This window comes from Zonotrichia albicollis, chromosome 28 (genome assembly GCF_047830755.1).
Source record: "Zonotrichia albicollis isolate bZonAlb1 chromosome 28, bZonAlb1.hap1, whole genome shotgun sequence".
Taxonomy (NCBI): domain Eukaryota; kingdom Metazoa; phylum Chordata; class Aves; order Passeriformes; family Passerellidae; genus Zonotrichia; species Zonotrichia albicollis.
In genome coordinates, this window is record NC_133846.1 from 3,690,552 (window position 1) to 3,715,486 (window position 24,935).

Consider the following 24,935-nt stretch of genomic DNA (forward strand, 5'->3'; position numbering starts at 1 on the left):
CGTCGGGGAGAAACTGAGAAACCTTTTCAGGTAACAGGGACTGCTTATATTATCATACCTCTCCAATTCCTGACTAAATCTGGAATTGGAGGGGTGTAATTCAGACTTGGGAATCCAGATCACATTTTTATCGTGGGGAATAAAAATGTGCTCTTCAGGTGTTTGATGGATGCAAGGGAGAAATGCAAATTGGGCTGAAGAAAATGAAATTGGTGTCTCTTTTCTCAGCAGAACTGGGTGCATTTGGGATTTGGGATCCTGTTTCCCTGTTTTTTTAATAATGGGAAAAGCACAATTGGCGATGTAGGCACGTGTGGATTATTTTATTATGTTTTCCAGCTGAGATTTCCTTTTCTCAGCTGTCTGATTGAAACCGATACCACCTTAAAGAAAGGCTAATAATATGTAAGCAAAGGTTAATAACCCTGCTGATGAGTTCCTTGGAAATCTATCTCCATTCCTCAGAAGAAGGAAGGAAATAATAGAGAAAAGAGAGGGCTCAGAATCTGGTGAGGGAGAAAGGCTGAGACATTCCTGGGCAGATCCTTCCTTATTTCCAGTTCTCCTTTCATTTTCCCATTCTCCACCTTTCAATTCTGCTTTCTTTTTTTTTTATCTCCCTTCCAGATGTTCAGCCTCCAGGTTCAGGCTCACCCTCTTCCGCCTGTTCCCCATCCTGGGCTGGCTCCCCAGGTACAGGATCAAGGATTACGTCCTGCCTGACGTCCTCGGGGGGCTCAGTGCGGGGACCATCCAGGTGCCACAAGGTCAGTGGGTGTCCAGGAGGGAGTGACAGCTCCAGCAAAGCTCTGCTGGTGTCCGGTTATCTCGGCTGTTTGAGGGGCCTAGAAAGGCCCGGGGTGGCCTTGGGGCAGCCCACGTATCGAAGGACGAGAAGAGGCTTCAGTTCTTCTTTCGGTTTTTATGTTTATTAATTGTTTATCTAAAAGATGTTCTTTCAGCCGAACAGAGATCTGCTCAGCAGTCAGCCATGAGTACACTGTCTGCCCTCTCGGGCAGCTACGTATCTTTATACCCATTGTTACGTGTACAATATTTATCATTTTTCCCCAATACTATTTATTCTTATAACTCGGTGCACTCTCAGTAATAACTAATCCAAAGGTGCCACCGTGGCTAAAGAAGATGGAGGAGAAGAGGAAGAAGAAGAAGGACAGGACACACTCCAATTCCTCCATCTTACTCTTCTAAACCCCCCTGTACATAAATCCTAAACCCTGTGTCTCACTCTCTAATTAGCTAATCTCTTCACCATTCACTCTGGTGAAGCCCTCATCTTTGTCGTCTCCTGTGTAGGACTAAAGTCTAGCTACCAGACACTTCTGGCAACATTCTAGGACTCTCGAGCCCCCCAAAGTGGTCTCGGTGGCTCAGCACCTCAGGACTGAGATCTTGAGATCTGACATGCTGGCGATGCTGGCGCCCAGTTGGGATTTGTGTTTTACTGGTGGCACCGAGCTCTCCCTCCAGCCTGGAGCTCTCTGTATTCTCCTCGTGTTTTGCAGGGATGGCCTTTGCCCTCCTGGCCAATCTGCCTCCTGTCAACGGCCTCTACTCCTCCTTTTTCCCCCTGCTCCCCTACTTCTTCCTCGGGGGCATCCACCAGATGGTGCCAGGTGAGGAATTGCCTGCTCGGGACAGTGAAATGCTGCCTGGGGGGTTTGTGGGCTCGCTGATTCTGCCACCCCAATGACCCTGACTGCGCGGGGGCGACCACGGCCCTGGAATCCGGCTATCTGGTGAGGGGCGAAGGCCAGGGCCCCTGCGCATCAGAAAACAGCCCCCCTCGGCATCTTGGCCTTGGGCTGAGCTGGGGGATAGCTCGGAGCAGCGCGGTGAGAGACGAATTAGGAGGCGACCACTTGCTGGGGGTAAACTGTCGGTTTATTACAGAAGAACCAACAAGGAGGGGAAACACCCAGCAAAAAAAAACACCCCCGAACAGGGGGCAGGAGAGGGTTTTAAGGGAAAAGGGGGGAAGAAGGCAGGGAAACCCGGCTATCCAATAGAAATACATATTTGGAGGTACGAAACATAACTGATATACTAAAGTAACCAACTGTTATAAATCATAGGAGGGGCTCTGGGGCTACAGCCAACCATAACTCCCAGAGAAAAGAAAATTCTCGAAACCTGGGAGGAGAAAAGGAGTGATTGACTGAGCCCAAGGAGGAAACAACTTTCACTTTATAAGAGAAACCAGGGAAGGAGCAGTTTCATTTCCATAGCAACCTAACTGACAGGGTCCTGGGAAAGGAAGAAACCATTTAATACAGAAAATGGGGGGAGCAAACTAACAAACTTAAGAACACACCACAGCACCTGACCCTGCCAAGGGCTGGTGGAGCCCAGAGGCCTTCCAGGAATGCCCAGAGTGAGCTCCTGACCCCCCCGTGCTGCCCGCAGGGACCTTCGCTGTCATCAGCATCATTGTGGGCAACGTCTGCAACGAGCTGGCGCCGGAGTCGGACTTCCAGTACTTCAACCACAGCAGCAACGAGAGCAGAGTGAACACCACGGCCCTGGAGGCTGCCAGGCTGGAGATCTCGGCCACCCTGGCCTGCCTGACAGCCATCATACAGGTGAGGGCCCTGCTGTGTGCCTGGGAGCAAGGCTCCCCATGGGACGGAGATGGTGGTGGCAGTGGTGCTCAAAGAGGACAAACTTCTGGGTGGATGATGGCTCAGAATAGAGATTTTGGGGGGTTTTTGGTCTTGGGGTGGAATTCTCCATGTGGACAATCCATGAATGGCACTCTTCGCCCTGAATGGGGGATCAAAATAGAGATTTTTTTTGGCATTTTTGGTCTTGGGGTGGAATTCTCCATGTGGACAATCCATTAGCCCTGAGTGGGGGTGGATTATGCCTAAAAATAGAGATTTTGGGGGGATTTTTGGTCTTGGGATGGAATTCTTTATGTGGACAACCCAAGAATGGCACTCTTAGCCCTGAATGCAGGTGGATGATGGCTCAAAATAGAGATTTTTGGGGATTCTTGGTTATGGGGTGGAATTCTCCATGTGGATAATCCAAGAATGGCACTCTTCACCCTGATTGGAGGTGGGTGATGCTTAAAAATAGAGATTTTTGGGGATTTTTGATCTTGGGGTGGAATTCTCCATGTGGACAATTCTTTAGCCCTGAGTGGGGGTGGATTATGCCTAAAAATAGAGATTTTGGGGGGATTTTTGGTCTTGGGATGGAATTCTCCATGTGGACAACCCAAGAATGGCACTCTTCACCCTGAGTGGGGGTGGATGATGGCTCAAAATAGAGATTTTTGGGAATTTTTGGTCTTGGGGTGGAATTCTCCATGTGGACAATCCAAGAATGGCACTTAGTCCTGAATGTGTTTGGATGATGGCTCAGAATAGAGATTTTTGGTCTTGGGGTGGAATTCTCCATATGGACAACCCAAGAATGTCACTCTTAGCTCTGAATGTGGTTGGATGATGCCTCAAAATAGAGACTTTTGGGGGATTTTTGATCTTGGGGTGGAATTCTCCATGTGGACAATCCATTAGCCCTGAGTGGGGGTGGATTATGCCTAAAAATAGAGATTTTGGGGGGATTTTTGGTCTTGGGAAGGAATTCTTTATGTGGACAACCCAAGAATGGCACTCTTAGCCCTGAATGCAGGTGGATGATGGCTCAAAATAGAGACTTTTGGGGAATTTTTGGTCTTGGGGCGGAATTCTCCATGTGGACAATCCAAGAATGGCACTTAGTCCTGAATGTGGTTGGATGATGGCTCAAAATAGAGATTTTTGGTCTTGGGGTGGAATTCTCCATGTGGACAATCCATTAGCCCTGAGTAGGGGCGGATTATGGCTCAAAATAGAGACTTTTGGGGATTTTTGGTCTTGGGGTGGAATTCTCCATATGGACAATCCAAGAATGGCACTCTTAGCCCTGAATGTGTTTGGATGATGGCTCAAAATAGAGATTTTGGGGCACTTTTGGTCTTGGGGTGGAATTCTCCATGTGGACAATCCATTAGCCCTGAGTAGGGTCAAATTATGGCTCAAAATAGAGACTTTTGGGGATTTTTGGTCTTGGGGTGGAATTCTCCATGTGGACAATCCATTAGCCCTGAGTGGGGGTGGATTATGCCTAAAAATAGAGATTTTTGGGGGTTTTTGATCTTGGGGTGGAATTCTCCATGTGGCCAACCCAAGAACGTCACTCTTAGCCCTGCTGTCCCCACCCCTGCTCCGGGACACCCCTGTGTGTGCTCTCGCAGATGATCCCCCTGCCCCACACGGGCCCTGACCACATCTCCTCTGCCTCTCCAGCTGTGCCTGGGCTTCCTGCAGTTTGGCTTCGTGGCCATCTACCTGTCAGAGTCCTTCATCAGGGGCTTCATGACGGCGGCGGGGCTGCAGATCCTCATCTCCGTGCTCAAGTACGTCTTCGGCTTGACGGTGCCGTCTTACACCGGGCCCTTAGCTATCGTCTACGTAAGTGGGGGCTCTGCACAGCCACCTTCCTCCCAACCCCTGTCTGGGAAATGGGGCCCAGGAAGGGTGGGGGGAAAGGGGGATCCCTGCCCCAGCAGCCTAGGTTGGATGGTAGGGTATTGAAGTTGGAGGGGAGACAACCCACCTTGCGTTGGTCAGCCATCGACTCCACTTTATTGATCAATCAGTCACCTTTTATAACAGTGTTAATCAAGTTCATGCATATTGCAAAATCTGAGCTCACAATAGGTCAGAGATAACACACCAACTCCTCCTTATGTTTCCAATGCCAAGATTTGGGTTCTCAAAATTATTCTTGCTTTCCCAAAACAGCCAAAGATAGAACATTCACTTGTTATGAGAAAGCTGTCTGAGAACTCTGATGTGCAAGGCTCTCAAGGCCTTCATGTTTGTCACTTTTACCTGTAATTAAAAATAACCTGAGAGCCTCTGCTGTTCACAGAAACAGGCTGTGAGAATCTGCTCCTCACAGCTGCCTTCTAGGCCATCCCTGAAAAAATCTCCAACAGTAGGGAAATGGTTTTTACAGAAAGGGTGGGAAAGTTCTGGAATGGTTCTGGAGTCGCCATCCATGGGGGTGTTTAAAACAAGGCTGGGTGCCAGGGTTGAGTTGAGGTGTTGGGGTTGGGATGATCATGAAGGGTTGAGTTGAGGTGTTAAGGTTGGGATGATCATGAAGGTCTCTTCCAACCTGGTGGTTCTGTGATTCTGTGTTCCCTAGCCAGCATTATCCAAGCTTGGATGTGTTGAACAAAGCCTGGATGTGGCACTGGGTGCCAGGGTTTAGTCAAGGTGTCAGGGAATGAGTTGGACTTGATCTTTAAAGTCTTTTCCAACCTGGTGGTTCTGTGATTCTGTGTTCCCTAGCGTTATCTGAGCTTGGATGTGTTTAAAACAGCCTGGATGTGGCGCTGGGTGCCAGGGTTGAGTTGAGGTGTTGGGGCTGAGATGGATTTGATGATCTTTGAGGTCTCTTCCAAACCAGTAATTCTGTGAATTCTGTGAATTCAGGGAATTCTGGGAATTTTGGGAATTCACAGGGACGGGGGAGGTGGTGGAGTCCCCATCCCTGGGGGTGTTTAACAAAGCCTGGATGTGGCACTGGGTGCCAGGGTTGAGTTGAAGTGTCAGGGAATGAGTTGCACTCAATGATCTTGAAGGTCTCTTCCAACCTGTTCATTCTGTGAATTCTGTGAATTCTGTGAATTCTGTGATTCTGTGAATTCTGTGTTCCCCAGCAGCATTATCTGAGCCCTGCCTGTGGTTTTAGTGAGGAACTTTGGAATGGGACTGGGATCTGGGGGGTGTGAGCTGTGTTGATTTGCAGCAGGAGTCTTGCAGAGCTGTCAGCAGCAGGAGCGTTTCCTCTGAGCAGGTTTGGCCATACCTGGGATTTTCTGTGTCCTCATGGGTGCATCGTGTGCTGATGCAGCCAGAACTGCATTAAACCACCAGGCCAGGCCCAGGGCTAGGAGCTGACCCCTCAGCAGAGGCTTTTTAGCACTGCTCACATCTCAGGGTGTTGATTGTGGTAACAAGTGCTGTCTGTTGTTCTGTCCGCGTCGTCCAGGGTGTCTGGCTCGCTGTGACCCCTCCTCCTGTTCTCTCCCCTCCAGACATTCATTGACATTTGTAAAGGTCTGCCCCAAACCAACCTGGCCTCCCTGGTCTACGCCCTGGTCAGCTCTGTGCTCCTGATCCTTGTCAAGGAGCTCAACCTGAAGTACATGAAGAAGATCCGGATGCCCATCCCGATGGAGATCATCATTGTAAGTGACACCTGGGCTGTCCCTGGAGCCTCCCTCGGCCTCACAGACCCTGCTGTAGATGTAGAGCACCTACACAGTGAGTGTGACATGGTTGGGGGTCAGAAACTGGGCCAGCCCCATGTTCACCCATGCTCTCCATCCTGGAGATGCTGATGGTGAAGGAAATAACCCCTGCTTGGACTGTCCTCGCCGTGCCCAGCCCAAACGTGGTGCTGGTTTTGTTCTGTCAGCTCTTGTCCGGTTTTCGGCTGTTTGGAGGGCCTGGAAAGGCCCGGGGTGGCCTTAGGGCAGCCCGCGTATCAAAGGATGAGAAGAGGCTTCAGTTCTTCTTTCAGTCTCTATGTTTATTAATTGTTTATCTAAAAGATTTTCTTTCGGCCCGACAGAGCTCTGCTCAGCAGCCAGCCATGAGCACACTGTCCTGCCCTCCGGGCGGTCACCTATCTTTATAGCCATAGTTACGTGTACAATATTTATCATTTTTCCCCAATACCTTTTATTCTTATTGTCCGGTGCACTTTCAGTAATGGCCAATCCCAAAGTGCCACCATCACCACAGAAGATGGAGGAGAAGAAGAAGAAGAAGAAGGACAGGACACGCCCCAATTCCTCCATCTTACTTCTCTAAACCCCCCTGTACATAAATCCTAAACCCTGTGTCTCACCCTCTAATTAACCAATCCCTTCACCATTCACCCTGGTGGGATCCTCCTATCCTCATACAGGTGTCATCTCCTGTGTAGGATCAAAGTCCAGCCACCAGACACTTCTGGCAGCATTCCAGGACTCCCGAGCCCCCCAAGGGTGGTCTCGGTGACTCGGCACCTCAGTCCTGAGGTGCTGAGATCCCACAAGCTCTGGGAGCGTGGCAGGGGGAGTGCCCTGAGCCAGCCCAGCTCTCCCTGCTCACAGCCCTTCGTTCCCTGTCCCTGCAGGTGATCGTGGCCACCGCAATCTCCGGCAGCTTCAACATGCCCGACAAGTACGGGATGCCAATAGTGGGGAAAATCAGCATGGGGTAAGAGCTTGTGCAGCTCTGACTCACCCTCCAGACAGCTTTCCTTCCTCCTCCTCCTCCAGCCTGGAAAACACCTCACTCTTCCCTGCAACCCCAGAATCCCCTTCCTGGAGTGTCAGCATGCCCTGTGACACAACCAGCCCCATCCTCTGCAGTGTGGGCAGGGATTGTGTCACCCCTGAGCCCTCCAGCCCCTCAGCCAGCACTGCCATGTGAAGGTGCTCACAGGGGTTCTTGGATGAGGGAAGAGACGAGAATGTTGACTCTATGTTCAGAAGGCTTGATTTATTATTTTATGGTATATCTATATTACATTATAACTGTACTAAAAAGAATAAAAGGTTTCTTCAGAAGGCTAGCTAAGAATAGAATAGAAAAGAATGAATAACAAAGATCTGTGGCTTGGACAGAGAGCGAGAGCCAGCTCTGCCGTGAGTGGTCACTAAATCTGAACATCTACAGGAGATTAATCACAGATGCACCTGCTGCATTCCACAGCAGCAGATAACCATTGTTTACATTTTGTTCCTGAGGCTTCGGCTTCTCAGAAGGGACAAAATCCTAAAGAAAAGGATTTTCACTAAAGATGTCTGCGACACTGCCACAACCTCTCCCCTGTGCTCTGAGTGCAGGTTCCCAGAGCCCACGGTGCCCCTGGTGAGCAAGTGGAAGGACATGGTGGGCACGGCCTTCTCTCTGGCCATCGTGGGCTACGTGATCAACCTGGCCATGGGGAGGACCCTGGCAGCCAAGCATGGCTACAACGTGGACCCCAACCAGGTATGGCGGGGCTGGGGCAGCCAGGGGCTGCTGCCTTTGCTCTCAGGCGTGAAGGGAAGAGCTCACAAAGACGTTCAGACGTGCTGGGCTCGGAGCAGACGTGCTGCTCCCGAGGAGAATCCGTGGCTTTGTGCCATGTTGGGGGCAAAAGGACACGGCAGAGCCCCGTCCTGTGTGCTGGAGAGAGGCTGGAAGAGGGAAAGGAGCTTTAGGCTGGGCTCTGTGCCTTGCTCCCCTTCCAGACTGAGTGTTTTGGCAGCTTGAGGTGCGTGCGCTGCTCAGGGAGCAGAGAAAGACCTGGATTGCTGGTGTGTCACCCAGATACTCTGAGAGAGAGGCAGGCCATTAAATAATCCTCTTTTGTCATCCCTGGCACGGTGGCAGCTTTCAACAACAGCCACAACATACCACATGGAGCCCTGCCCTGAGTGTGTCAACAGATGACAACGTGTTTATGTGGAACTGTGTTTCCAGGTTTCCCTGGCCCAGATCTTACTGGAAGGAAAAAGTCTGGGATGCACTGCAGGAACCCAGAGCCTGCCCAGGCCACATAAACCAGCCTCAGGCCCTCTTGCCATGTGTGTCAGCAGGAAGGGCAGCTGTCCTTTCTGATTCATTCTCCACATCTCCACAGGAAATGCTGGCCCTGGGCTGCAGCAACTTCTTTGGATCCTTCTTCAAAATCCACGTGATCTGCTGTGCCCTCTCTGTCACCCTCGCTGTGGATGGGGCAGGAGCCAAATCCCAAGTTAGTTCCTCTTCCTCCTCCTCCTCCTCCTCCTCCTCCTCTCCTCTCTGCATTCCCTCTGGATCACAAAGTGCAGCTCTGGAGAAGTTTCACTCACAAGTGCTTCAGGCTGCTGCTCTTAAAGCAGAATTTTCAGCCCATTTTGGTCCCTGATTTGGGCACAGAAGCAGAGCTCTCAACCTGCAGTCCCCCTCTGGGGGGCAGTGAGGGAAGTTTGGGGTTATCTGTGAGATCTGCAAACCCTCTGCCTGTTTTCAGAGGCAAACATCCTCTCCCATAAAACGCTGCAGTGCCCAGCTGTGCCCCTGACCTCACCCAGGGGAGCTCTGAGAAGCCCTGCTGTTTGCAGAAGTGATTTTCTTCCCTCTTTGCAGGTGGCAAGTTTCTTTGTGGCTCTGGTGGTCATGGTGACAATGCTGTCCCTGGGAATCTACCTGGAGCCTCTTCCAAAGGTAACACAAACATCTGTGCAGGCCGAGCCATTGCAACACCCATCTCCACACCCAGACACGGGCACAGCCTGGCTCCAAAAAACCCTGATGCAAACAGAAGCAGGGGACAGTTTGTTCCTGGCCTGGGGAGCTGTCTGCAGGGCTGGCTGGAATCACACAATCAGTCACACAATCACAGGCTGGTTTGGCTTAGAAGAGACCTTAAACCTCATCCCTGCCACGGGCAGTGACACCTTTCACTGTCCCAGGCTGCTCCAAATCTGTCCAAGCTGGCCTGGGGCAGGGATGGGGCAGCAAAAGCTTCCCTGAGCAAATATAAATGTAAATTATGGTGAAAGAATCATCTAAAGGACCCTGTTCAGATCCAGGTGAGAGCTTTGTCAGCCTCATCCTTGTGAGGGGGCAAATTAAATTATAGTGAAATAATCATCCAAATGACCCTGCTCAGATCCAGGTGAGAGCTTTGTAAGCATCACCCTTGTGATGGGGCAAATATAAAAGAGGAAATAAGTGTAATATATATATATATATAATATATAACATATATTATATATATAATAAGTGTAAATTATAGTGAAATAATTCAGATGCAAGTGAGAGCTTTGTAAGCATCACCCTTGTGATGGGGCAAATAAGTGTAATATATATATATATATATATTATATATATAATAAGCGTAAATTACAGAAAGAATCATCCAAAGGGCCCTGCTGAGATCCAAGTGAGATCTTTGTGAGCATCACCCTCGTGATGGGGCAAATTAAATTATAGTGAAAGAATCATCCAAATGACCCTGCTCAGAACCAGGTGAGAGCTTTGTCAGCATCACCCTCGTGATGGGGCAAATATAAGTGAGCAAATTGTAAATTATGGTGAAATAATCATCCAAATGGCCCTGCTCAGATGCAAGTGAGAGCTTGTGATGGGGCAAATAAAAGTTAGCAAATATAAGTGTAAATTATAGTGAAAGAATCATCCAAATGACCCTGCTCAGATGCAAGTGAGATCTTTGTGAGCATCACCCTTGTGATAGGGAAAATATAAGTGCAAATTACAGTGAAATAATGATCCAAATGACCCTGCTCAGATGCAAGTGGGAGATTTGTGAGCATCACCCTTGTGATGGGGCAAATACAAGTGAGCAAATAAAAGTGTAAATTACGGTGAAATAATCATCCAAATGACCCTGCTGAGATCCAGGTGGGAGCTTTGTCAGCATCACCCCTGTGATGGGGCAAATATAAGTGAGCAAATTGTAAATTATGGTGAAATAATCATCCAAATGACCCTGCTGAGATCCAGGTGGGAGCTTTGTCAGCATCACCCTCATGATGGGGCAAATATAAGCGAGCAAATTGTAAATTATGGTGAAATAATCATCCAAATGGCCCTGCTGAGATCCAGGTGGGAGCTTTGTGAGCATCACCCCTGTGATGGGGCTGGCCCAAGACAGGCAGGTGCTGCAGGAAAGCATCCACTGCCAGATGTGGCACATCCAGGTGTGGCTGACGCCTTTCCCTGTCCTCCACAGTCCGTGCTGGGAGCCCTCATTGCTGTGAACCTGAAGAACTCCCTCAAGCAGCTGGCTGACCCCTTCTACCTGTGGAAGAAGAGCAAGCTGGACTGTGTGAGTGCCTGGGCTGCAGGAGGCATCACCGGGCCAGGGCTGGAGGAGAGGGACAAACCCCAAGAAAGCCTTTAGCGGGGTTTTGGGGGTGTGAGCCCCTTGCAGGAGGTGGGTTTGGCTCTCTGGGTGAGGCAGTGCTGCCTGTGCTGCCCAGCTGAGCACGCTGCTGCTCAGAGCACATTTCAGAGAGGCCTGAACTCTTACCTGCTGTGTTGAAATGCCAATCAAGAGCGGAGCCTGTTTGCCCAGAACTCGCCAAACCGGCCCTGCTCAATGTCTTCGAGTCACGACTTAAAAACTCACACAATGGCCCTCCAGGGCGAGGAGAGCCCTTCAGAGTGATAAGGACTCCAGGCACTGGTTGATGTATAAACCCAGGCAGGGGGTGGCGGGGGAGTGGGAACGGAATTTGGAAATGTCTGACATAAAAAGAGAGTGTTTGAACAGGACTCCCACGGCTGAGTGCCGTGTGTGGACACGGAGCCAATATCCTGTCAGGGCCCAACAAAACCCCTTATCAGGGCAATCAGGAGGAGTCCATGAAGAGCTTTCCCAAAATCCTGCTCAAACAAGTGCTGGGTTATCAGTTTGGGCACATCTCTGAATGGGTTTTGCTGCTGTGGGGTGAGAGGGGAGCTCTGTGGGCTCTGGCAGCTCAGCTGCTGCCCCTTTACCAAGCACAGATGGACCCCACAGCCTTCAGAGACCCCAAAACCTGGGCAGAACCCTCAGCACGGACTGATGGAGATGGATGGTGCTGCCTGAGGAACATCCTGGCAGATGCCAATGGAGTGAACGGGGTTCCCCTGACCTTAATCTCCTTGGAATTTGAACTAGATTCAGTGTCCTGGCCCAAAATGGGGAGCACCATTCCTGGGTGATGTCAGAGCATTGGTGTTCATCACCTCAATGCTGGTTGTGTTTCAGGACAGCTGATTCCAACCAATTCTAATGATGGATGGATGCATGGATGCATGGATGGATGGATGGATGGATGGACTCATTTTCCCACCCATTTTTCCCATCCACTTTTTCCATCCATTTTCCCCATCCATTTATGCACAAAATGAACATAAATTAAGATATTGAAGTCATCAAAGTCACCCTCATTCATCCAAGGTCAAAGTTAGTTTTTATTCACGTTGAGGATGGGATTAAAACAAGCTGATAATGATTTTCAGAGGGGATGTTTAAATGCAGGGCAGGACTGATGTCATATGGAGTGAGATGCTTGAGTGCTAACAGATAAAAATGACAAATGGCAGAGCTCTGAGCTGGAGTGGGGCAGGTTTTGGTCTCCTCTGTCACATTAAATTCTCTCTGTGTTCAGGCCATTTCCAGCAGGTGCTCAGGCAGTTTTCAGAGAGAGAATTTCTGATTTTTTCTGAACTGCTCTGGCTGACAGCAGGAGCAGGGAGCAGCAGATGGTGGGATCTGCAGGAGCCCCTTCCTGACGAGCCAGAATGATCCTTTTTGGGTGGAACAAGCAGAGTGGGCACTCGAGCAGCCATGGAGAAACGCCCTGGCTGCTTTTGTGGCTGAAAAGGAACTGGGGCTCCTGGCAAACTGCCCAGCAAGGACGGTTCACTCTGAAACATGCAGCAACAGCAGCGTTAGAACAGCTGCAGAATTCAGGGTTTGGCCTATTCATGTTGAGTTGGGAGGGTTTGAGAGCTCAGGATAGCAACACAGAACCATTCCCCATCCATTTTTCCCCTCCATATTTTTCCTCTTCATTTTTCCCATCCATATTTTTCCCCTTTACTTTTTCCCTCCATTTTCCCCCCTCCGTTTTTTCATCCACCTTCACATCCACTTTTTCCCATCCATTTTTCCCATCCATTTTCCCTCCTTTTTCCCATCCATTTTTCTCATTAATTTTCCCATCCATTTTTCCCATTCATTTTCCCATGCATTTTTTTTTCCCATCCATTTTCACACCCAGGTTTGTCATCCGTTTTCCCCGTCCATAGTTTCCCCATCCATTTTTTCCATCCACTTTTCCTATCCGCTTTCCTTCCTTTTTCCCATTCCTTTTCCCCATCCATTTTCCCTCATTTTCTCCATCCATTTTCCTCATTCATTTCTTTCCATCCACTTTTTCCCCCTCCACTTTTCCCCCTACCTTCACATCCACTTTTTCCCATCCATTTTCCCCTCAGTTTTTCCCATCCATTTTCCCTCCTTTTTCCCATCCATTTTCCCCATCCATTTTCCCATGCATTTTTTTCACCCAGGTTTTCCCCGTCCATATTTTCCCCATCCATATTTTCCCCGTCCACCTTCCCTCCTTTTTCCCATCCACTTTTTCCCCCTCCACTTTTTCCCCCTCCACTTTTTCCCCCTCCACTTTTTCCCCCTCCACTTTTCCCCCTACCTTCACATCCACTTTTTCCCATCCATTTTCCCTCCTTTTCCCCATCCATTTTCCCATGCATTTTTTTTCACCCAGGTTTTCCCCATCCATATTTTCCCCGTCCACCTTCCCTCCTTTTCCCCCTCCACTTTTTCCCCCTCCACTTTTTCCCCCTCCACTTTTCCCCCTACCTTCACATCCACTTTTTCCCATCCATTTTCCCATCAGTTTTTCCCATCCATTTTCCCATCCATTTTTCCCATTCATTTTCCCATGCATTTTTTTTTACCCAGGTTTTCCCCGTCCATATTTTCCCCATCCACTTTTCCCCATCCATTCCTTCCATCCACTTTTCCCCCCCATTTTCCCATCCATTTCCCATCCATTTCCCATCCATTTCCCATCCTTTTCCCATCCATTTTCCCACCCTTTCCCCACCCTTTCCCCATCCATTTTCCCATCCCATTCCCCACCCATCTCCCTCCACATCCCCACGTTCATCTCCTCTCTCCCTCCTCTCCCTGCAGCTGGTGTGGCTCGTGAGCTTCCTCTCCGCGTTCTTCCTGAGCCTGCCCTACGGCGTGGCGGTGGGCGTGGGATTCTCCGTGCTCGTCGTGGTTTTCCACACCCAGTTGTGAGTACCTCGTGGCCCCCAGCACCGCGGCAGGCGTGCCAGGGGCAGGAGGAGGGACGGGTGATTTTTTTAGGAGCGACCTCTGGCCCTCGGAACGCGCGGCAGGAGCCCCGGGGAGTGCAGGTGTCCTGGCCGGAATGCGCAAACAGGAATGGCAGGCGCCAGTTTACTGCCTGCATTCCCGCTCCCGTGCGCATCCCAGGGCAAGGGGGAGCCTCGAGGGGTTTGCTTCACCCCACACAGTTCCCAGCTCTCAAAAGGAATTAGTCCTTGTGGGAACCCAGCACATGCCTCTGGCTGTGCAGGACGGCCAAAACCCCTGCCAGGGGGCTCAGAGACCCTGGCACAGAGCCCAAAACACCTCTGGGTTTGGTTATGGAGCAAATTACCAACCTTAGATGAAGATCAGCAAGCCACAACAGTTTAGGTAGAATAATAGTGAAGTTATCACGGGGTGGAAAAGTAGATTTTGGGGTTTTTGGTATGGGGGTTCAGGAGGCAAGATGGAGGGATCTGGGTGTGCCCAGCCTTTCTCCTTCTTCTTCTTGTTGTCCATCTTCTGCTGTGATGGTGGCACTTTGGGATTGGTTTAGAGTAGAAGCTCACTGTCTAACATAGGTGATAGGTATTGGGAAGTAACTGTAAATATTGTACAGGTAGTTTTTAGTATAAAGACATAAAACCACCCCAAGGGCTGGAAACAATTGCCAGCTTTATTTGACGAGTTACAAGCCAATAGTGAATGAATAACAGGGTGAAAATGTAGAATTCTGGGATTTAGAATGGGGGTTCAGGAGGCAAGATGGAGGGATCTGGGTGTGTCCAGCCTTTCTCCTTCTTCTTCTTGGCCTCCATCTTCTGGGTGATGTTGGCACTCTTAGATTGGTTTAGAGTAGAAGCTCACTGTCTAACATAGGTGATAGGTGTTGGAAAGTAATTGTAAATATTGTACATGTAGTTTTTAGTATAAAGACATAAAACCACCCCAAGGGCTGGAAACAATTGCCAGCTTTGTGTGAGGAGTTACAAGCCACAAGGGTTTGAGTAAAATGATAGTGAATTAATCACAGAGTGAAAATGTAGAATTTTGGGGATTTAGAATGGGGGTTCACGAGGCAAGACGGAGGAATCTGGGCATGTCCTGTCCTTTGTCTCCTTTTTCTTGGCCTCCATCTTCTGCTGTGATGTTGGCACTTTTGGATTGATTTAGAGTAGAAGCTCACTGTCTCACATAGGTGATAGGTATTGGGAAGTAATTGTAAATATTGTACATGTAGTTTTTAGTATAAAGACATAACACTGCCCTGGGGGCAGGCAGAGTGCCTCAGACTGTCTTGCTGGACAGACCTCGGCAGGGTAGGAGAAAATTTTTATAGATAATATACAATAAACAACCTTGAGACTGAGAAATGAAGAGCCCTGACTCCTTCTTCAAGCGCTGGGCTGAGAAAAGAGACTTTCTAAATTTTCTCGGAGTCACTCTGACAAGCTAAAGATCCCAACAAGTCCTGTCTGTGTGCAGGGCCCTGGTGTGAGGTGCTCTCACCACTTTTAATCCATCAAAGCCCTTTCTTAATATTTCCCAGTCTGGCATCTCAAAATGCTGACACTTTTTTTGCCCAGTAGACCCTGCAGGGGTGAAATGTAAGAGTTTTCACAGATCAAATGTTCAAATCCTGGGGTGGAATGTGGAGCAGAAGCAGTTTTATTTCCCGTAATCCTGATCCCTTCTTTTCTGCAGCCGCAACGGCTCTGCCCTGGGCCAGGTGACTTCCACTGACATCTACAAGAACCCCAAAACCTACAACAAGGTGAGCTGCAGACAAAACACCCTCAGAGAAAACGCTGCTCTTTGCCACTGTCTGCTCTGAGCTCCTGTCTCTGGTGCAGGTCCATGAAGTTAATGGGATTAAAATCATCACCTACTGCTCGCCGCTGTATTTCGCCAACTCAGAGATATTCCGGGAGAAAATCATAGCCAAGGTGAGCAATCCTCAACAAATCCCTGCCTGAAGCCAGTCCCAAACTGCCCCTGCTCTCTCCTTAATTGCATGGGGGTAATTAAGCTGTGGATAATCACGGACAATGGTCACATCCACTCTCTACTCCTCAGTCCTCTCCCTGATCCTCAGGGCTGTTTGCAGAGCTCATTTTAGAGGTTGTGCCCAAATCCTGGCAGTTTCCTCCTCCAAGCTCTGCCAAAATGGGGACATCCTGCTATTCCAAGCCTCTCCCTGCATGTGCAGGTTCCCTGAGTTCCAGGAGATGTTTGGATGCCATCAGGATCACCCCACTCCAGTGCCCAGCTGGTGCCCCAGGCTGGGCAGTGCCAGGGAAGGAACAGCAGCTCCTGACTCTCGGAACAGAGATTTTAAGGAAAAAATTTCTCTTTCCCACAGACAGGGGTGGATCCTGGCAAGGTGTACTTGGCCAGGAGGAAATTTGTGAAACGGCAGGGGAAGAGCACAGCACAAGCACCAGCAAAGCTCCCAAAATTCCTGCTGAAGGAGAACAAGGTAACTCAGCTCTGAGCTCCCAAAGGGTCCCTGTGTCCATGAGTACGGCCCCAAATCCCATCAGACAGCTCCTCGTGACATGGGATTTCCTGCACTGTTTTCCTGGCCACATTTCCCACTTTTCTACCCACCTGCGTCTCCATTCCTCCCCAAACCTGAAGGTGCAGAACTGGAATGGCTGGGAGGCTGGAGAGGAGTCTGGAATGGGAACATGGGGAACAATCTGCAGGAGCCAGGCAGCTTTGGCTTCTTTCTCTGGGGCTCTGTCAGCAGTTCAGCCCTTTCCAAGCCCATTTCTCAGCTTTGCAATGCTGAGCAGTTCTGAAATAAATGAATCATGTAAATTATCCTAAATCCAGCCCCAAGGGACAGCCAGGTGTGCTGGTGTTCACAGTAGTCCGAGGATGAGGGAAGAGATGAGGATCTGAGTCCGTGTTTCAAAAGGCTGATTTATTATTTTATGATATATATTACATTAAAACTATACTAAAAGAATAGAAGAACAGGTTTCATCAGAAGGCTGGTTAAGAATAGAATAGCAAAGAATGATAACAAAGGTTTGTGGCTTGGCTGTCTGTCTGAGCCAGCTGGGCTGTGATTGGCCATTAATTACAAACTTCTAACATGGGTCAATCACAGATCCCCCTGTTGCATTCCACAACAGCAGATAATCATTGTTTACATTTTGTTCCTGAGACTTCTCAGCTTCTCAGGAGGAAAAATCTTAAGGAAAGGATTTTTCACAAAGGATGTCCGTGACAGCCAGGCTGGAGTTAGTCCAGACTAAAACCCTTCATGTCAGTGGGCAGAGGTGCAGTCACCTGCCAGGACCCCCCCGTGCCCTGCCCTGACTCTGCCCCTCTGCTCTGCCTCAGACCTTGTCTTTGCAAGAGCTCCAGAAGGACTTTGAGAGCGCCTCTCCAACGGACACCAACAACAACCAGACCACTGCCAACGGCGCCGGCATCTCCTACATCACATTCCGCCCTGCTGGCCCCGGGGCTGGGCCAGGGCAGAGCCCTGGGGAGCTGGGCAGCAGCAGCACCACCCTGCAGGGCACCAGCACCACCCTGCAGGGCACCAGCACCACCCTGCAGGGCAGCACCCTCAGCGTCCTGCCCACAGCCGACACCGACCCTGTGCTGGCAGCACCGCCCTACGTCAGCTTCCACACCATCATCCTGGACATGAGTGGGGTGTGCTTTGTGGACCTGATGGGCACAAAGGCTCTGAGCAAGGTGAGTTCTGTGCAGGGAGCTTCTGCTCTCTCACATGAAGGTGTTTATGTGCCTCAATTCACAGAATTCACAGAATGACCAGGTTGGAAGAGATCTTAAAGATCACTAAATCCAACCCAGCCCCAACTGAACCTCAACTCAACCCTGGCACCCAGTGCCACATCCAGGCTTGTTTTAAACACATCCAGGGATGGGGACTCCACCACCTCCCTGGGCAGAACATTCCAGAATTTTATCTCTCTTTCCAAGAAAAAATTCTTCCTAATATTCAACCTGTATTTCCCTTGGTGCAGCTTGAGGCTGTGTGCTCTGGTTGTGTCAGTTCCCAGCTGAGCACGGGCCCCTTTCAGGAGCTGCAGAGTGATGGGGGCACCCCTGAGTCTCCTTTTCTCCAAGATAAACACCCCCAGCTCCCTCAGGGCTCCCACACAGGGTTTGTGTTCCCATTGTTTGGCTTTTCCTCTTGTGCATCTCTGATTTTCTCCTTCAGCTCAACTCACCCCTGGCACCCAGTGCCACATCCAGGCTTGTTTTAAACACATCCAGGGATGGGGACTCCACCACCTCCCTGGGCAGAACATTCCAGAACTTTATCACCCTTTCTGTAAAAAACTTTTTCCTGCTATCCAGCCTGTATTTCCCTGGTGCAGCTGAGGCTGTGAGCTCTGGCTGTGTCAGTCCCTGCAGACAGAGCCCAGCCCCAGCTGAGCACGGGCACCTTTCAGGAGCTGCACAGTGATGGGGGCACCCCTGAGTCTCCTTTTCTCCCTCAGTCACTCCCCACAGGGTTTGTGTTCCAATTGTGTGGCTTTTCCTCTTCTGCACCTCTGATTTTCTCCTTCAGCCCCAGCACTGATAAAAGTCTTTATGCATAAACACAAAGCTGGGGCAGCAGTGGTTTTAATCCTCTCTCTCCCATCTCATCCCTTCCAGTTGTGTTCCAGTTACCAGAAGATTGGGATCAAAGTGTTCTTGGCAAACGTGCATGGTAAGAATCCCCAAAAAACACATTTCCATGGGATCTGCCCCCATTTCTGAGCTGCTGACAAACATCAAATCCTTTTCTGTTCTTTACTCAAACTGTGAGATGTCAGTCCTTTGCTGGACCGGCCCAGAACAGATAAAAGGGAAAAAAACAGAAGAAAGGAAACAGAATCACTGTTCTCTCTGTGTGTGAAATCAATGCTTTCATTTCGGAAGTGATAAAGCTGGAACATCCCCACACTCAGCATGCAGGAAAACAGCTCCCCACACTCATTTCTGCTGCAAAGCTGCTCCTTCTGAGCCTTGCCTTGGCTCAGAGGACCCAGCAGCCTCACACACCCCCAAAATCCCTCCTGTGCTTTCTTCATTCAGCTGTCTCCTTTCTCCAGCCCAGGTGTACGACGACATCAGCACAGGGGGAGTGTTTGAGGAAGGAGGCCTGGACCCAAGTCACATCTTCCTGACCATCCACGACGCTGTTTTGTTTGCACTGGCCAGTATCAGAGAGTTTGTCCACCCACCCATCTTGGAAGAGGTAAATTTGCTCCCCAGCCCACAGGATTCTCCTGTCTGGCTTCCAGGCTGCGTCAGCACAATGAAAAGAATAACATTTTATTACCTAAAATAATATTTTATTACCTAAAGAAGCTTCATGTTTATCTCAAGTGGTAAAGGCCTAAATCCAGGACATTATTTAATATTCCATTTGTTGTGTATGGGCTGGGCACCTTGTGATGGAATGGATTTCCATGGGAATTCAGAAGTGTCAATATTTTAGTGTCAATTTGTTGTACACAAACCTTTGGCTGAGAGACGAGTGCTGTGCCAGCCTGGAGGAGCCAGAGGAGCTGTTCCAGCACTGTGCCCTCAGTTTGGTGCTGTTGGAACAGGCAAAGGCAGAATTTGGCCCACAGTGATGAAGAAATGAAGGCAAAGCTCGTGTAGATGGAATAGTCCTGGCATCCATGAGTGCTCCACTGGTGGGAGGACAACAGGAGGAATTCTGAGGCAGGAATGTGGCCCATGCTGGTGGCACAGCGTCAGACAGGCTCTGTCCCCAAACAGGGCTTGGTTTATTGTGTGCCAGCTGGAGCTGGCACCAGTGGCACCAGTTATCACCCCAGGAGGAGTTCAGGTATCTCCTATCAAAGCAGAGCAACAGGAAATGCAGAATAACACCTGGAGCAGGACTCCTCCTGTGTCCCTTCTCCTGGCATTTCCCTCAGAGCGTGGGTCACCTTCTAGGCCTGGCTTCACTCCTTTTGACCCTGCACTCTGCTAATTTGTGGAATCAACTCTTCCCTGCACAGAGGCCGACCCAGACAGAGCTCTCCATCTATGATGAGTCTGTGGATGAGGGCAGTGCAGAGTACAAGAACCTGGAGGAGGTGAGTTGTAGTGCCAGGGGTCGCTGCAGCCGTGGGAATGGGGCAGAAATTAATTGGGATTGATTAGATGGGAAATCATCTGGAAGTACTGCAGTGCTTCAGAAAGTTAATTGCAAATAGAATTTTAAATCCCTGTCCTGAGGAGCTCTGGAAGGCAGCTGGATGAGGAGCAGGTAGGTCACCCCACAGAGGAGCCCTTCAATCATTCTGGGCCACACAGCTCAGGTTCAGCCAGACCTGAGGGGAACTCAGGTGTTGGAGATTTTTTCAGGGATGGCCTAGAAGGCAGCTGTGAGGAGCAGGTTCTCACAGCCTGTTTCTGTGAACAGCAGAGGTTCTCAGGTTATTTTTAATTACAAGTAAAGGTGACAAACATGAAGGCCTTGAGAGCCTTGCACATCAGAGTTCTCAGACAGCTTTCTCATAACAAGTGGATGTTCTATCTTTGGCTGTTTTGGGAAAGCAAGAATAATTTTGAGAACCCAAATCTTGGTATTGGAAACATAAGGAGGGGTTGGTATGTTATTTCTGACCTGTTGTGAGCTCAGATTTTGCAATATGCATGAAGTGAATTAACACTGTTATAAAAGGTGCCTGATTGATGAATAAAGTGGAGTCGATGCTGACCAATGCAAGGTGGGTCGTCTCCCTCCAACTTCAATACTCAGGGAACCAAATTTGGTTCATGCTCAAAAGAAGAGTCATCAGTGAAGATTTTCAGCACAGCTTTTGTGAATGCTGCAGCATTTTCACCCACATGTGGGCCTGGGGAGGAGCTCCCCTCCCTTCCCCATGCTGTCCATGCCCAGCTGGAAGCTGGAGAAGGGCTGGAGCTCCTGGGGGTGTTTGTGTGACAATGACACCGAGCTGTGGCACCCTGGCACCAGCCCTGACCCTGCTCATTCTCTGTGCAATTATTCTGGGCTACACAGCTCAGGTTCAGTAGGACCTGCGGTCTCCACACACTGGGGGGAACGTGGAGAACCAGGTTTGGTTCACACCCGAAAGAAGAGTCATCAGTGAAGATTTCCAGTAAAATATTCCTTTTATTTATTACAAAGCGCAGGTTTTGTGTATGCTGCAGCATTTTCACCCACATGTGGGCCTGGGGAGGAGCTCCCCTCCCTTCCCCATGCTGTCCATGCCCGGCTGGAAGCTGGAGAAGGGCTGGAGCTTCTGGGGGTGTTTGTGTGACAATGACACCGAGCTGTGGCACCAGCCCTGACCCTGCTCTTCCTCTGTGCCTTTTAGGAGATGTTTGGGAGCATGTTCCACTCAGAGACCCAGACAGCTCTGTGAGCACAGCGAGCATTGGGCAGACCCTGCAGAGGAGACTCCTCCAGACCCTCCAGAGGAGATTCCACTCTCCCACCCCTCCATGGAGAGCTGTGCTTCTACCTGGGGAGGGAACAGGTTTGCAACAAGGCCATCACCTTCCAGAACTGCCAGATCCTCTCTCCTCCATGCTCTGCTCATGGCTGGCCCACCAGAGGAGACTTCTCCAGATCCTCCAGAGGACACTCCTCTCTCCCACTTCTCCATGGAGATCTGTGCTTCTACCTGGGGTTACAACAGGTTTGCAACAAGGCCATCACCGCGCAGACCTGCTAAATCCTCCCTGCTCTGCTCGTGGCAAACCCTCCAGAGGAGATTCCTCTCTCCCACCCCTCCATGGAGAGCTGTGCTTCTACCTGGGGATGGAACAGGTTTGCAACAAGGCCATCACCTCCCAGACCTGCCAGATCCTCTCTCCTCCATGCTCTGCTCATGGCTGGCCCACCAGAGGAGACTTCTCCAGATCCTCCAGAGGAGACTCCTCTCTCCCACTTCTCCATGGAGATCTGTGCTTCTGCCTTGAGTTACAAGAGGTTTGCAACAAGGCCATCACCATGCAGACCTGCTAAATCCTCCCTGCTCTGCTCGTGGCAAACCCTCCAGAGGAGAATCCTCTCTCCCACTTCTCCATGGAGATCTGTGCTTCTACCTGGGGTTACAACAGGTTTGCAACAAGGCCATCACCCTCCAGAACTGCCAGATCCTCCCTGCTCTGCTCATGGCAAACCCTCCAGAGGAGATTCCTCTCTCCCACCCCTCTGTGGAGAGCTGTGCTTCTACCTGGGGATGGAACAGGTTTGCAACAAGGCCATAACCCTCCAGACCTGCCAGATCCTCTCTCCTCCATGCTCTGCTCATGGCTGGCCCACCAGAGGAGACTTCTCCAGATCCTCCAGAGAAGAATCCTCTCTCCCACTTCTCCATGGAGATCTGTGCTTCTACCTGGGGATGGAACAGGTTTGCAACGAGGCCATCACCGTGCAGACCTGCCAGATCCTCTCTCCTCCATGTTCTGCTCATGGCTGACCCACCAGAGGAGACTTCTCCACACCCTCCAGAGGAGACTCCTCTCTCCCACTTCTCCATGGAGATCTGTGCTTCTACCTTGAGTTACAAGAGGTTTGCAACAAGGCCATCACCATGCAGACCTGCTAAATCCTCCCTGCTCTGCTCGTGGCAAACCCTCCAGAGGAGATTCCTCTCTCCCACCCCTCCATGGAGAGCTGTGCTTCTACCTGGGGTTACAACAAGTTTGCAATGAGGCCGTCACCCTCCAGACCCGCCAGATTCTCCCTGCTCTGCTCGTGGCACTCAGAGCAGAGGACTCTGAGCAGGCAGAGCCGGCTGGGGCAGCAGGAGCTCAGCAGATGCCATCTGATGGATTCTCAGCTGGAGGGGACATTCAGCCACCCCTTTGTCCCTCACCATCCTCCTGCCCCACTGGAATTACATCCCCTGGCTGTCCTGCTCCTCGCCTTTCCCTCCTCCCTGTCTCCCCCACTGAGTGAAAAGCAAACCCTGAGAGCCTTTCAGGAGGTGTGGCAGGGCAGCTGTGCCAGCTGCTGCTGCTCTCTGATGTGCACTGAGCCCCGAATTCCCCTGCGTGTCTCTGCAGCCTCTGCCTCTCCTCTTCTGTGTCCCAGCATCCCAAAAAACACTGCCTCGGACCAGTGGCACCCCAAAGACCTCAGGACTCTCTCAGCAGGGCTAAATTCTGAAATATATATATATTTTCTTACTAATAGGACAGGTTTGTACTCAGAAATAAGAATTATGTGCACCTTGTTCTGCCTGCCCAGTGGGTTGAGTACATGAAAACAGATTTTATTTTAAAATTCTATTTCTATTTTAACACTCTAAAATATTACAAATATAAGTGAGCTTTAGTGTGTGGTTTTGAAGTACACAGACATTATTGAGCTGATTGCTGAAGGCTTCCTGGGCCTTTCCTGCAGCTCTCAGATGTCTCATTTTTAAGGAAAATAGAGTTTCCTGAACCATCCTTGCTAGACAGCCACTGAAGGAAACAACAGCAGCAGCCTGCCAGTTTGGTTTTATGTAACATCTCAATTACCAAGCCACCATTTCTCTACCTCAATTTCTGATTATGTGGTGCAGGAGAGTAATAAAACCAAAGGAGGGCAGAAAACCCCACTAGCTGATGATTTTGACTTATTTTAATCTTAGACAACACTGGTTTCTCCAAAAATCTCTATTGTTTTACAAGGTAAAAGCAAGAGATGAAGTCTCTTAAATTGTCTTTGAGAGTGATTCCTCGTGGCCTTTTGTACTGCATGAGTGCATCTTTTAAAAAGTGCTAATTTGGAAAGAAAGGCAATGAAGAAATTGGTGCAGAGCAACAAGAAACTGTCCTGATCAATGTTTTTGGGTCTCTGAGGTGGCCTCAAATTAAAAAAGGGAAGTTCCAGTTCCCAGCTTTACATTCAGGATTCATTACAGGAGGTTGATTTCCCAGCCTGGGGTCTGACAGGAAAATGCAGGAATCCTCAGAGCAGAGGCATAAACCAGATTGTATTTCCTGAACTTCTTACAAACATGGGATGGGATGTCACGAGAAATGGCTCAGAAAGAGCAGAGGTGGCTCTCCTGCAAATCATGACCCAGGCAAAAGGAAATCCCATTTCTGTGGCCAAATTCTGGGCCAGTTCTGGCAATAAATGTCACACCAGCAGGTAAATGGCACTGCTGGAGGCACAATGTGGCCAAAGTCATAATTCCCAAGTGCCTGGGCAGAGAATTAGGGGAGCTCAAAGTCGCGCTGGTGAAATATTTTCACTTCCAGTCAAATATTCCTGTTATTGCTCTTAAGTAACAGTGAGGTTGATGTGTTTTGGCTCTGAAGCCTTACTTGGTAAATGCATGATGTATAACCAGCTCAGAAATGTTTGTAATTTATTTAATTTAATGTTGGTTTCATTCTTCTTCTTTTTTTTTTTTTTTTTTTTTTGATAATAAAGAATGTGTGAACAATCATTGTCATCTTCTGCTGACTCGGGGGCAGGATTACCATGGCTGCTCCCATCTGGTCTTTGGCATCCTGGGACTGTTTGTGCCATGGGATAAATCTTCACATTTAGTTCAGAACAGCTGTAAAGAAGGGAATAAGAATTCCATCTTGCTAGCTGGTGGGATCAAGGAAAGAAGTGAAATATTTTGAAAAGCAGGTGGATTTAATTCTGTCAGGAGTGGGGCTGCACAACACAGAGACTCCATGGCATCCTTCTGCCTCCCTTGTGGCCGCAGTGAGCCTGGGGTGGTTATTCCCCACAGGAATTTCTTTTATCCCCATCCTTTTGGGAGCAGCACGCCAAAATATTGGGAAGAAATTCTTCCCTGTAAGGGTGGCAGGCCCTGGCACAGGGTGCCCAGCGCAGCTGTGGCTGCCCCACCCCTGGAATTGCACAAGGCCAGGCTGGAAAGGGCTTGGAGGACTCAGGGACAGTGGAAGGTGTCCCTGACGGGGCAGGGATGGAATGAGATGGGATTTACGATCCTTTCCAACGCAAACCATTCCCTAACCAGCTTCGCTCAGCCGCCCCCACATGCGCTGCAAACTACATCTCCCAG

The 24,935-nt window shown here is 49.8% G+C and overlaps 1 protein-coding gene across 1 annotated transcript; it reads left to right on the forward strand.

The window, feature by feature from the left end:
• Window positions 1-1,963: 1,963 nt before the first annotated feature.
• Window positions 1,964-24,245, forward strand: SLC26A9 (solute carrier family 26 member 9). The gene is made up of 17 exons (XM_074528161.1): window positions 1,964-2,603; window positions 4,317-4,481; window positions 6,119-6,271; window positions 7,207-7,289; window positions 7,922-8,069; window positions 8,704-8,817; window positions 9,192-9,269; window positions 10,801-10,896; window positions 13,780-13,886; window positions 15,628-15,697; window positions 15,777-15,869; window positions 16,286-16,402; window positions 17,278-17,640; window positions 18,574-18,628; window positions 19,014-19,159; window positions 19,935-20,012; window positions 21,264-24,245. Exons 2-17 carry the CDS (start codon window positions 4,386-4,388, stop codon window positions 21,309-21,311), a joined length of 1,845 nt encoding a protein of 614 aa, XP_074384262.1. The 5' UTR covers window positions 1,964-2,603; window positions 4,317-4,385; the 3' UTR covers window positions 21,312-24,245.
• The last annotated feature ends 690 nt before the right edge of the window (window positions 24,246-24,935 follow it).